The sequence below is a fragment of the Telopea speciosissima genome, chromosome 8, assembly GCF_018873765.1.
Source record: "Telopea speciosissima isolate NSW1024214 ecotype Mountain lineage chromosome 8, Tspe_v1, whole genome shotgun sequence".
NCBI lineage: Eukaryota > Viridiplantae > Streptophyta > Magnoliopsida > Proteales > Proteaceae > Telopea > Telopea speciosissima.
The window spans coordinates 49,291,273-49,304,262 of NC_057923.1; the positions used below are offsets into that span (position 1 = coordinate 49,291,273).

The window sequence follows — 12,990 nt, forward strand, 5'->3', positions numbered from 1 at the left end:
AGAGCCACTGGCCTCATGTCCCGCTTTCCTTCTCCTCCATCAGATATTCTGTTGCCATCAGATCTTCGCAACTGCTAAATCGGGCCTTGCTCACGCCTGGCTAGGCCTTGATGGGCTCATCCTTGCACTGTCCGTGCTCTTATTCATTGTCCTCACAACAGTTCTGGGGATTCAATCGATGAATCTGAACTTGAAACTTTCTTGAATCGAGAGAACTATAGGATATGTGTCCATCAAACCCGGTTTAATTAATAAAGTATTTATTTCTTTTTACGCATGGCATATATTTTATTGGGCTTGTAAGTTGTTCCATGGGTTTTCACCCAAAACGGTTCTCGGCTAGGGACAGGACCGGACATCCTGTTCATATGGTCGTCACATGGTATGTTACTAGAAATGAGTTTTCGGTGCATAAATGTGAGTACACATATTGTGTGTGTATAGAAAAGAATCTGGTAAGAATCTCGCATGTGCTACTGCCAGTTATTTGAGAACGAGATTCATACCCGTCGGTTGACCTTTGACCTGAGAGATCCTATTCGTTGTAGTGCTGGGTCACTTGTTTTGGTAAGCCAATGGTTGACGTCCTACGGACTATATATCGGCGCGTTGGACACGTGATCACGCATTGTCAATGAAAGAGATGTTCAACATGGAATCCACTGCCGTTAATTCGGGAATATCAAGGAGAGAGAAAGTCTGTGATGGATCGGATAGACATCTGGTACTAGTGTCGTTTTTGTAAATTGCTTACAAAACTATTTTGTAATATGAAAAATAATTATTTATGTACTTAAATTTATTTGAAATATTTTTTGGGCGTCTGATCACGATCATAGAATCTCTGAAATGGACTTGTACAATGGGTTAGGGGTTGGCAGTATTTAATTACATGCCCTATAGCTCATTATGCGATATTGGATTAATGGAAGGTCTTATATGCAAATTAAAGAGTTTAATTGTGCATGACAATATTTGGGAATATTAAATTGATTAATTATTTTTTTGTTTATGATAATAAATAAAATATAATTAGATTATATGGTTGACCATAATTAAAGAGATAGCAATCCCTTTTAGATTCTACCTCTTCCCATTATGGTAGCAAAGGTGTTACACAAAATTAGAAAGTGGAGATTTTCACCAATCTAGCAACACTTAGGTTTTTAGAAACCACACTTGAGAAAGAGAAAAATTGGCAAGTATGAATTTAGGAAAGTGTACTTGGCCAACCAAGGATCTCTCATGAGATCAAAAAATATAAATGAGGAGAGGAAGAGAGCACTCCACGTTTTTGGAGTCTCTCCTCTCTCTCTCTCTACTTTTCTCTTCTTCTCTTCTCTTTACTTGAGGTGTGAATGTGTGTGAGGGTTTTGTGAAACCCAAGAAATGGGTGATTAGTACTCTACTTTGTTTTGCGGACGATTGACGGCGACAAAGTGTTGATCAAGTCAATCCACCTCTTGCTTCAGTGAGGAAGAACTATTATCTAGAGGAGGAGCTTCGATTGCGGCTCTAAGTTAACCGAACTTTTCCCGTGTTATATTTTGTTCACCGTGGTTTTCCGAATATGAATTCAAAAGCGATGTTCTTCAATCCGTTTCTGCTGTGCCATTGGTTTCAAACCCACAATTGGCATCAGAGCGACGTTTTTCCGTTCATATTCGGATTTGGTTGGATGCTCGTAGGGTTCTCCATGATTACCCATCAATGGTTGATGGAAGAATAAATTTATTTTATTTAAGGGATTGCAATTTGTTATTTAATCCCTGTAATTAAAAATAAAAATAAAAATTTATACGGGTTGCACACGACTTGGCTGCAAGGCAATCAAGCCGTATGCACCATGGCTGTTTGGCATTAATGCTGGAAAGCACCATGGCACTTTAGGTTGCAAAGCAACCTGGTCGCATGGGCCTAAGCCGCAAGGCTTTTTGGACTTATGCGCCCAAGTTGCAAAGCAAGCCATTAAAGTTTTATTTATTTATTTTTTGTGCAGCATGTACTTTTTGTTTTTTTTGTTGCATGAACCCAAGGCCATTAGGCACCCCTGCCCATTATGACCCATGGCCATGTGCACGGGCAGCCCCCATTAAGTCCATGGCAACTTGGCTGCTTGCCCAGATGCTTCTTGGCCGCAAGGCCCTTGGACCTTGGTCGCGGCTGGTTCCTTCCTTCTGGCAGATAATGTATCTGTAGAATCATAAATAATAATAAAAAAAAAAGTTTATTTTAGTATGACTAAAAAACCTATAATGGGAGGAAGAAGATGGGTGAAGAAGGGAATCTCTTCACCCACTCTTGTAAGACCTAAAAATTTATTAAATTGTTTGATTATTTTTAGGATCTCAATGTTTTGAGGGTTAGAGTGGATATTCATTAAAGTGTTTAATGTTAAGGTACAAAAGATGTACGCTCTTGTACACATTGGATGTGTTCAATGAAATTATTTTCATGGCCAGGGATCCCTATATCTTCATGGTTAATGTGGTTATGGGAATGGATTTAAATTTTTAAATCTGTATGTGGATGGCTATTTTTCATATGATGAATGTAATATGGAATGTGATGTGTTGTGCTCTCTCTCTCTCTCTCTCTCTCTCTCTCTCTCCTCCCCCTTCTTTTTTATAAAATCATGTACTCCACCCCTTGGGCAGCCCAAATGGTGGGTTGGTTTCTTCAAGGGGGTTTCTTTATGAAAGGAAAGTGTATAGACATATAGGTTGCAATTTATTCTTCAATGTAATTTCAACCGGTGGAGACTTGATGGCGACAAAGAGATGGAGGATTGCATACAATGATGCATGGGGATGGAGATTCCATGGAGATGCTAACTAAGGAGTTTGCGCAAGTTGTGTGCATCATAATGATGCATAAGATGCATGGTTTCCATATTACAAAAATTAATTTAATTTTCTGTTTTAGTGGGAGTAATAATTCATTATTATTTCCACTAACCTACCCATCTCATAACCACAATTAATTGTTAATTTAGTTAATATGCATATGATGTGTGATGTTGTATATGATGATATATGAGTGTGTTTTACGATTACTTTCAACTGTTAAAAAGCATGTGTGATATGGATGAATCTTAACCGGTAAATCATATCCATGGCCCCTTATCAATAGTGGATGTAGAGGTTGATAGTACGACCCCCGCAATAGAGCCGCTAGGACGTTGTCAGGGTTTTATTGTCAATGGTCTACACTACTTCCCATTGGATAGGAAATGGACACAGGTAGTAAGGGGGCACTGTGATAGTGGGCCATCTCTCATGATACTGTGATTCAGTCCGATTTGATAAGAAAACATATGACTTGAGTGTGTGTTAGGCGATAGGATCTGGACATGACACTCAGGTGGCCAAAGATATTGGAAGCCTTGGAGGCGGACAGCATAGTCCACCCAATCACCGTATGTGCAATGATTCCCGATTGGGTAAGTTGTGTGTGCAAGGATTGGTTTGTTCCAATTCACATTACAAGATAAGAGGGAATCTTGAATTATGAAAAACCGTTGTCTATGTTTCGCCCACTGGAATTCTATGGTTTCGTTTTTATGTGCATGCGTTTGATTATATCTTGTACATGTGTAGATATTTGTGCGATGACGACCTCTGTTAACTCTACCCTCCTGACCCTTATCAATGACTACAAACTGAAAGGACCCAATTACAATGACTAGCATCGGAGTATTATGTTTCTTTTGACTGCGGAACGTCTATCTGGAGTTCTTGATGAAGTGACCCCTCAGAAACCCGCTGATGATGATTATGATCAGCAAGAAGCCTACAAATACTTTCATTCATGTGATTCAAAGGCTATGTTATACATCCTTGGATCGGTTGATAAATCGATCACTGACTCTGTGAAAGGCATAACCTATGCCAAGGGTATGATGGATAAGCTCAAGGAACTTTTTAGTCAGACTGATGTGCATGAGCACCATGAGCTTGTTGGTCTTATCCATAATACCAAAATGAAAGAGGGAACTCCAGTCATCGACCATGTCATGAAGATGAGAAATTTGTTCGAGAAACTGGAAACCCTGAATACTTCCTTCACTCTTAAGTACAAAAGAAATGTGATCTTCAACTCTCTCCCCATAGCATATAGCCCTTTTGTCTGCAACTTCAACATGAATAGGTTGGATGCTGAGCTGACTGAGGTGGGCAATATGTTACAAGAGGTGGAGAAAGCACTTAAGAAGGAAAAGGGTGATGTCAATGCCACAGAAGTCAAAGGTTCTAATTCCAAGAATAAAGGGAAGAAGAACAAGGCCAACAAGGATAAGACCCTTAAGGGCAAGGGTGGAAAGATACAGAAGAAAACTGCAGAACCCAAGGGGAAATGCTTCTTTTGTGGAAAGGATGGTCACTGGAAAAGGAACTTTCGTACTTACCTGGCTACTAAGAAGTCGGATGAAACCCCTAAAGAAGGTAATTTTACCACTCTTGTCGTTTATGAGTCAAACTTGTCTTTTGAGCAATCTAACTTTTGGTTGGTGGATACTGGATCCACTGTCCCTATCTACAATATGTTGCAGGGGTTCAAAGTGACAAGAAGACTTGACAGGAATGAAGTGCGTCTAAGGATGGGTACTGGAGCTGAAGCCATGGCGATGGCTGTTGGAGATTTTAGTTTAGAATTTGATTCTAGTACTATTTTGTTAAAGGATTATTATCACGTTCCTTCTTTTAAGAGGAACATTATTTCTGTCTCTAAACTTGTTAAAGACGGTTATAGTTTTTCCTTTAATGTTTCTCTAACAATTCGTTTGAACAAGAAATTCATAGTTTCTGGATATATGCAAAATGGTTTGTATTTTCTAGATTCCCCTGTTAAAACGAATGCGGTTTCAAATATCGATTTGAAACATAAGAGAGCTCCAATGAGTACTACATACCTATGACATCTCAGGTTAGGTCATATTAACTTAGATAGGATTAACAGGTTGGTTAAGGATGGACCATTAGAAAGTCTAAAAGTCGAACTTTACCCAACTTGTGAATCGTGCCTTTAAGGCAAAATGACCAAGAAGCCCTTTAGCAATAAAGGCAAGAGAGCCAATGGCCTGTTAGAACTTATACATACTGATGTGTGTGGACCCATGAATATTCAAGCGAGATATGGTTTTGAATACTTTGTGACTTTTACTGATGACTACTCTAGGTATGGTTATATCTACTTGATGCGCAAAAAGTCTGAAATTTTTGAAAAGTTCAAGGAGTTTCAGGCAGAGGTTGAAAGACAGTTAGACAAGCGCATCAAGTCCCTTCGATCAGATCGAGGAGGAGAGTATTTATCAGATGAGTTCAAAGGATATCTCACTTCAGAAGGAATTATGTCACAATTGACAAATCCCGGTACGCCACAACAAAATAGTGTGTCAGAAAGGTGCAATAGGACCTTGTTGGACTTGGTCAGGACTACCTTTATCTTTTTGGGGGCATGCTCTAGAGACTGCGATTTATATTTTGAATAAGGTACCAACCAAATCTGTACCTAAAACCCCATTTGAATTATGGTATGGGCGCAAGCCTAGCCTAAATCATTTTAAGGTTTGGGGTTGTCCTGCGCATGTTCGCAAGCAACAGACAGAAAGTTCGAACCCTGCACTTCTAGATGTTTTTTCTTGGGTTACCCCAAGGGCACGAAAAGTTACTATTTCTATGACCCCACTGACCAAAAAGGTCATCGTTAGTAAGCATGTTACGTTCATTGAGGAGGACCTAATCTCAAAAAGAACCGAACCAGTGGTTATTGAAGAATTGTCTTCTGAACCGGATTTGACAATCAAAGTAGATGACCCAGTTGACTTAAACCCTATACCAATCAGCACTCAAGAGCCTCGACGTAGTGGGAGGACCATTAGGCCTCCCGAACGTTTCACTCTTCTTATAGAAGAAGAAAAGACTGTGAAAGAGTTCCACATGGTCTCTACTGAGACGGATGATGATCCGTATACTTATTCTGAGGCACTTAAAGATGTAGACGCAAATAAGTAGTTGGAAGCTATGCACTTTGAAATCGATTCAATGCACTCAAACAATGTCTGGACTCTAGTTGATCCACCACAAGGCGTCAAGCCCGTTGGATGCAAGTGGATCTTCAAGAGGAAGAGAGGCGTTGATGGGAACGTTGAAAGATTCAAAGCAAGACTGGTAGCTAAAGGATACACCCAACAAGAGGGTGTGGATTATGATGAGACCTTTTCTCCAGTAGCAATGATGAAATCAATTAGGATTTTATTGGCCATCACAGCACACTTTGATTATGAAATCTGGCAGATGGATGTACAAACTGCATTTTTGAATGGATTTCGCGAGGAAGAAATCTACATGCATCAGCCAGAGGGTTCTCTTCAAGTGTTGATCAGAACAAAGTGTGCAAGTTGCAGAGATCCATTTATGGTCTCAAGCAGGCTTCTAGGAGTTGGAACATCTGTTTTGATCAAACAGTCAAAACGTTTGGCTTTGAACAAAACATGGATGAACCTTGCATTTACAAGAAACTCAGTGGGAGTGCGGTTTGTTTCCTATTAGTGTATGTGGATGACATACTACTTATAGGAAATGATGTAGGTATGCTTTCATCTGTGAAGAAGTGGTTGTCCTCCACGTTTTCGATGAAAGACCTAGGCGAAGCCAGTTACATCCTTGGGATTAAGCTTGTGAGAGATCGCAAGAGAAGGATGTTAAGCTTATCATAATCCACGTATATAGACAAAGTCTTGGCTAGGTTTAATATGGAGAACTCCAAGAAAAGAAACGTTCCTTTCAGGCATGGAGTAAGCCTCTCCAAATCCCAATGCTTTCAATCTCAAAAGGACATTGAGGAGATGAAGAGAATTCCCTATGCTTCGGCAGTGGTAAGTCTCATGTACACCATGTTGTGTACAAGGCCAGACATTTGCTATTCTGTAGGGATTGTGAGCCGGTATCAGTCCAACCCTGGACGTGAGCTTTGGAATGCTGTCAAGAATGTCCTCAAGTATTTAAGAAATACTAAGGATCATTTCTTGGTTTATGGGTCTGAACAGTTGTCAGTCATGGGGTATACAGATTCCGATTTTCAGACTGACAAAGATGATAGAAAATTCACGTCAGGGATGATTTTCATGATGGGTGGTGGAGGTGTTATATGGAGGAGTGCAAAATAAAAGTCTACGGCCGATTCTACCACTGAGGCTGAGTACATTGTAGCCAAAGAAGCAGTTTGGTTGAAGAAATTCTTGAGCGATCTCAGTGTTGTACCCGAGCTTGTCAAAGATCCAATTCCATTGTATTGTGACAACAAAGGGGCAATAGCTCAAGCAAAGGAGCCTAGGGCTCATCAGAGGAACAAGCATGTGCAACGGAAATATCACCTAATCAGGGAGATCATCTAACAGGGTGATGTAGCTGTCATGAAGGTTGACTCAGCAGACAATGTGTCGGATCCCATGACCAAAGGCTTAGCACCAGTTGTGTTTTTGAAACATGTAGATTCTATGGGTGTAAGGCATATGGGAGATTAGATTTGATGTACAAGTGGGAGATTGTTGGATATGTGCCCATCAAACCCGGTTTAATTAATAAAGTGTTTATTTCTTTTTACGCATGGCATATATTTTATTGGGCTTGTAAGTTGTTCCATGGGCTTTCACCCAAAACAGTTCTCGACTAGGGACAGGACCGGACATCCTGTTCATATGGTCGTTACATGGTATGTTACTAGAAATGAGTTTTCGGTGCATAAATGTGGGTACACATATTGTGTGTGTATAGAAAAGAATCTGGTAAGAATCTCGCATGTGCTACTGCCAGTTGTTTGAGAACGAGATTCATACCCGTCGGTTGACCTTTGACCTGAGAGATCCTATTCGTTGCAGTGCTGGGTCACTTGTTTTGGTAAGCCAATGGTTGACGTCCTACGGACTATATACCGGCGCGCTGGACACGTGATCACGCATTGTCAATGAAAGAGATGTTCAACATGGAATCCACTGCCGTTAATTCGGGAATATCAAGGAGAGAGAAAATCTGTGATGGATCGGACAAAAATCTGGTACCAGTGTCGTTTTTGTAAATTGATTACAAAACTATTTTGTAATATGAAAAATAATTATTTATGTACTTAAATTTATTTGAAATATTTTTCGGGTGTCTGATCACGATCAAAGAATCTCTGAAATGGACTTGTACAATGAGTTGGGGGTTGGCAATATTTAATTACAAGCCCTATAGCTCATTATGCGATATTGGATTAGTGGATGGTCTTATATACAAATTAAAGAGTTTAATTGTGCATGACAATATTTGGGAATATTAAATTGGTTAATTATCTTTTTGTTTATGGCAATAAATAAAATATAATTAGATTATATGGTTGGCCATAATTAAAGAGATAGCAATCCCTTTTAGATTCTACCTCTTCCCATTATGGTAGCAAAGGTGTTACACAAAATTAGAAAGTGGAGATTTTCACCAATCTAGCAACACTTTGGTTTTTGGAAACCACACCTGAGAAAGAGAAAAATTGGCAAGTATGAATTTAGGAAAGTGTACTTGGCCAACCAAGGATCTCTCATGAGATCAAAAAATATAAATGAGGAGAGTAAGAGAGCACTCCACGTTTTCGGAGTCTCTCCTCTCTCTCAACTTTTCTCTTCTCTTCTCTTTACTTGAGGTGTGAATGTGTGTGAGGATTTTGTGAAACCCAAGAAATGGGTGATTAGTACTATACTTTGTTTTGTGGACGATTGACGGCGACAAAGTGTTGATCAAGTCAATCCACCTCTTGCTTCAGTGAGGAAGAACTATTATCTGGAGGAGGAGCTTCAATTGCGGCTCTAAGGTAACCGAACTTTTCCCGTGTTATTTTTGGTTCACCGTGGTTTTCCGAATATGAATGCAAAAGCGATGTTCTTCGATCCGTTTCCACTGCACCATTGGTTTCAAACCCACAAGAACCCCACCGTCACCATTGTTCTATTCTCAACTCCATGATTGCAGTCTGTAAATTATTAGCCAACCTGTTTCCTGAGAAGGAGGTGTCAGCCATGGCAGTTTCAGACAGTGTGGGAGCCATGTCTGTCTGCCACGGCGCAGGGAGGTTAGCAGCGTGACAACCCATCTTCTTCTTTGTTATCTCCCCCTTCACCTCTCTGGTACATGCAGAACTATTTAGCTGTTGGGAATCGGTCGAATCAAACCGATCAAGATTGAGGTGAATTGAATCGCACGAGCTAGAAATGGATGTTAGGAATCGGAGACAACCGATTCCGATCCAATTTTTTAAACCATGCAGTGGAAGTACCGTTTTCGCAGGGTCCCTCAGGGAAGGGAGACTGGAATTGGTCCTACATTTCAACAGTTAACTGAAGTGGCCACCCAGAGGCTCAACCCAAGTCATCATTGCACCATATAAAAGCTCCTTCCCCCGAATATTAACAAACTATCAAAGTTAAAGCATTCATTACAATATTCTTATTAACCTATTCACTCTTTGGGAACCATTTTTTTTCCCAAAGAGAAAAATAATACAAAACTTCAATAAAAATTGGTTGTGACCTGACAATTGAATAAGGCGGCCTACAACTGCAAGGAGGGGTAAACTGGTTTCCTAGTTTTCAATCTAACAGTAATGTAAATTAGAAATGAACTGAGTAAAATAACAAAGCTGATATACAAGCAATGAAACTGACCTGCTGCTGGGTAGGGTTTTCAGTGCATTCGGCACAAAACCCCTGTACAATCCAATGAAACCATCACGTTCTATAATTCCTGCATCAGTACAATGAAGCTAGATGTTTGCATCATTTGCCTATGAGATTAGGTAGCTTATACCAGAAGTGAAAAAAAGAAGCACCAAATATATATATGAAAAAAAGAAGTGAAAATGACATCTAGTTATACAAGGAAACTGAGATAGTCATCGTTCAAATCTTGAAGAACTTTAATGGACTAGATGAGGCCTTGAAGCCCTCAAATTTCAGGTCCACATAACCCAAAAAGCCACAAACCTAACCTAATATTTTGTCAAGCTTGATTGAAAGTTCACAAAGTAGCACCACGATAATGCAACCTTTATTTAAGACTGTCCAAAATTCTGATATGTGACCTTTCTTTCTATATTAATGAATACTTTTGCCTGTTGCCTAACTTGGGGGAAAAAAGATTAAGTACCTAAAATATCTGCCACGTCACCAGCTTCTTCAACTAGAAAAATGCTTGATTGAGTACTCAATTAAGTGTTATGTTATTTGTTTTTTATTTTTATCTTTTTGATGAATCCTTATTGTCCTCAAGCAGAAATATCTAAGAATCCAGAATTTGTAAAGGATGTATAGAAAAAAAATCCACAAGCTTCTGTTTTAACAACAAAATATCAATTCACAGAATAGATATAAGATGAGGAGATTATTGTATAACTACGCCACTTCAATTTAACGGAACTACTAAAAACTTTAACCGAACTACTTGAAATTGGCTGGAAACATCCTTTTCTGCAACTACACTCCATCTACGGTATTAAGGAATTCGTTTTCACCCACTGAATCATAAAGTTGGATCCTGATATCCTACAACCATGACATCCTTTTTGCTCCTACCCTTGTTTTATTAGAGCCATTGGTCTGAACCAATGTTTTAAAGGGATCACCAGGATGCTGTCCGGGACGCCTGAGACACCTGGAAATCACCCAGACCATCCCTTATTCATATTGGTGTTGTTCCTCTGGAAAATTTTGAAAAGTATGCATGATGCTGGGATGGGTTGGGCAGGTGAAAAACGGTGGGATGGAATATTTGTATGAATGAAATCTTTGAACCGACAGCCTACTTTTGACATTTAATTTCTTGTTGAAGTAAAACCAACAGAGGAGGGAGGACGCTGCCCATGCTCACTGCCAGAGCTGCTCTACTCGCCAGAGAAGATCTGCTAGTGCTAGCTGGGCTGCTGGAGGTAGGTGCATCTCTCTCTCTCTCTCTCTGATAGAAGGTTCCTGATTACTAATCATGAATGTAGGAAAAAAAAAGATGGATCTTTTACAATTAGATTTTGTCACCAAACAAAGCCCTATTCATCTACCGTAAAAAATCCAGCTTTTGGTATTTCAGTTACTTAAGATATTATTCATAAATAAGCAAATACCCCCATATTTGAATCCAATAAATATTGTGAAAACAATAAAATTCCAAAAGGATAAAAAGTCAACCCCCCAGTTCAAGAACAAGAACCAGATTTTCGATGGTAGATGAAATTTTCAACTTTCTAATGTTGAGGGTAATGTAATCCTAGATGGGGATAAAGCCAACTAGAACCAGAACCAGGATTTACTAGGGTTTAATGGATTGGCTAGGGTGGAATTAGATAAATAGTGAAGTTAGGGTTAGGGTTTGAGAAGGAGATTAATGTAGGGATCTAGGGTTTATAATGAGTATTATGGCTAGGGGCTTGGATCGAGTTTCCCAAACAGTGAGGGGGAGATTCGGTCCAAGTTTGGGCTGCTTCTAATGGTGGAATCAGGCTGGGCAGGTTTTAGGTTATGGAAGTGATGTTTGGAGATGGAGGGATATTAGGGTTTGGCTTAGAGGGTTAGGAACAAAAGGGTTTGGGGATGGAGATTTACTTACTGATTATTGGATGGATCCTTGAACTGGTAGCAGATCTGGATAACTGAGCCATGAACCTTCAAACAATTAGCAGTAGCAAACTTGAACAAATCTGAATGCACACGAATGAGAGAGACAGTGAACTCGTGAAGGCTATCTCAGCCTCACCTTCACAGTCTATCTCAGGACAGTGGAATGCAACAAAGCAAATTTCTTCTTCATTAAATCGTGGGAGGCTCAATGGAGCTCTTACATTATATAGCCTTCAAGGCTGGACATGAAATATAAATCCTAACTAGGACTAGGACTCAACATAGGAATAGGAATGCCAACTAAGACTAGGACTCAAAACTAGGACTTCTAATTCAGATTTGAACTAGGAATCCTAATTAGAATTACAACTCAATAAAGAATAAAACATAATAAAAACAAATAAAACAAATACTAATCTAAATCCCCACGACTGTTGTTGGTGTAGGGAAGAATCCCTATACCTACCCGATGGCTAATTATGTTGGTGTAGGGAAGAATCCCTACACCTGCGGCTGGTTTTAGACAGCCAGTTTACATCAACTCCCCCCTTCTCAAAAACATTCGTCTCCGACGAATGGATGAAAGACATGTAGCGCTCATAGAGATCAGGATCAAGGCGCCTGAAGTCGTCGGCGTGAATCCAGGTACTGTCACTATCAGGGCGATCCTTCCATTTAACAAGGAAAGAGTAATAGCCGTAACCACCCCGCATATTCAGGGCGATCCTTCCATTTAACAAGGAAAGAGTAATAGCCGTGACCACCCTGCATAGTAGTAAACTTGTTATCAAGCACATTCTCAATGACATCAGCAGTAGGAGTGGTAAACTGTGGGAGGCGGAGAGCATGTGCAGTATCACCGTCGTCCGAATGGTGGCCGACATAAAGAGTGAGATCGGCCATGTTGAAAACATTGTTAATCTTCATAGACGGAGGAAGCTCGAGCATATAGGCATTGGTCCCAATGCGTTGTTGCACCTTGAAAGGACCCATTTTGCGAGGGTGGAGCTTATGATTGGCTCCAGGAGGAAGTCGCTCAGGAGAAATACGGACCATCACCAAATAACCAGGTTGGAATTCCACGTATCGGCGATGACGATCAGTTGCTGCCTTGTAACCTTCATTGTTAATAGCAATGCATCGGCGAACGTTGGTATGGACCTCGGTGATGTGGCGAAGGAACTCATCAGCGTCCACACTAACACGAACATGAGGAGGAAGAGGAAGCAAGTCCACGGGGCGCTTGGGTTGCAGACCCAAAACAATCTCAAATGGAGTATGGCCAGTGGTCCGATTGACAGAACTATTGTACGCGAACTACGCAATATCAAGGACAGAAGGCCAATCTTTCGCATGAT

General features: G+C 40.2%; 1 protein-coding gene across 1 annotated transcript in view; it reads right to left on the reverse strand.

The window, feature by feature from the left end:
- LOC122672751 (probable envelope ADP,ATP carrier protein, chloroplastic) overlaps positions 1 to 12,990 on the reverse strand; it is a 41,364-nt gene that overhangs the window by 2,589 nt on the left and 25,785 nt on the right. The window contains exon 9 of the mRNA XM_043870226.1: positions 9,692 to 9,770. Coding sequence (XP_043726161.1) covers positions 9,692 to 9,770 — 79 coding nt within the window. The remainder of the gene's footprint in view (positions 1 to 9,691; positions 9,771 to 12,990) is intronic.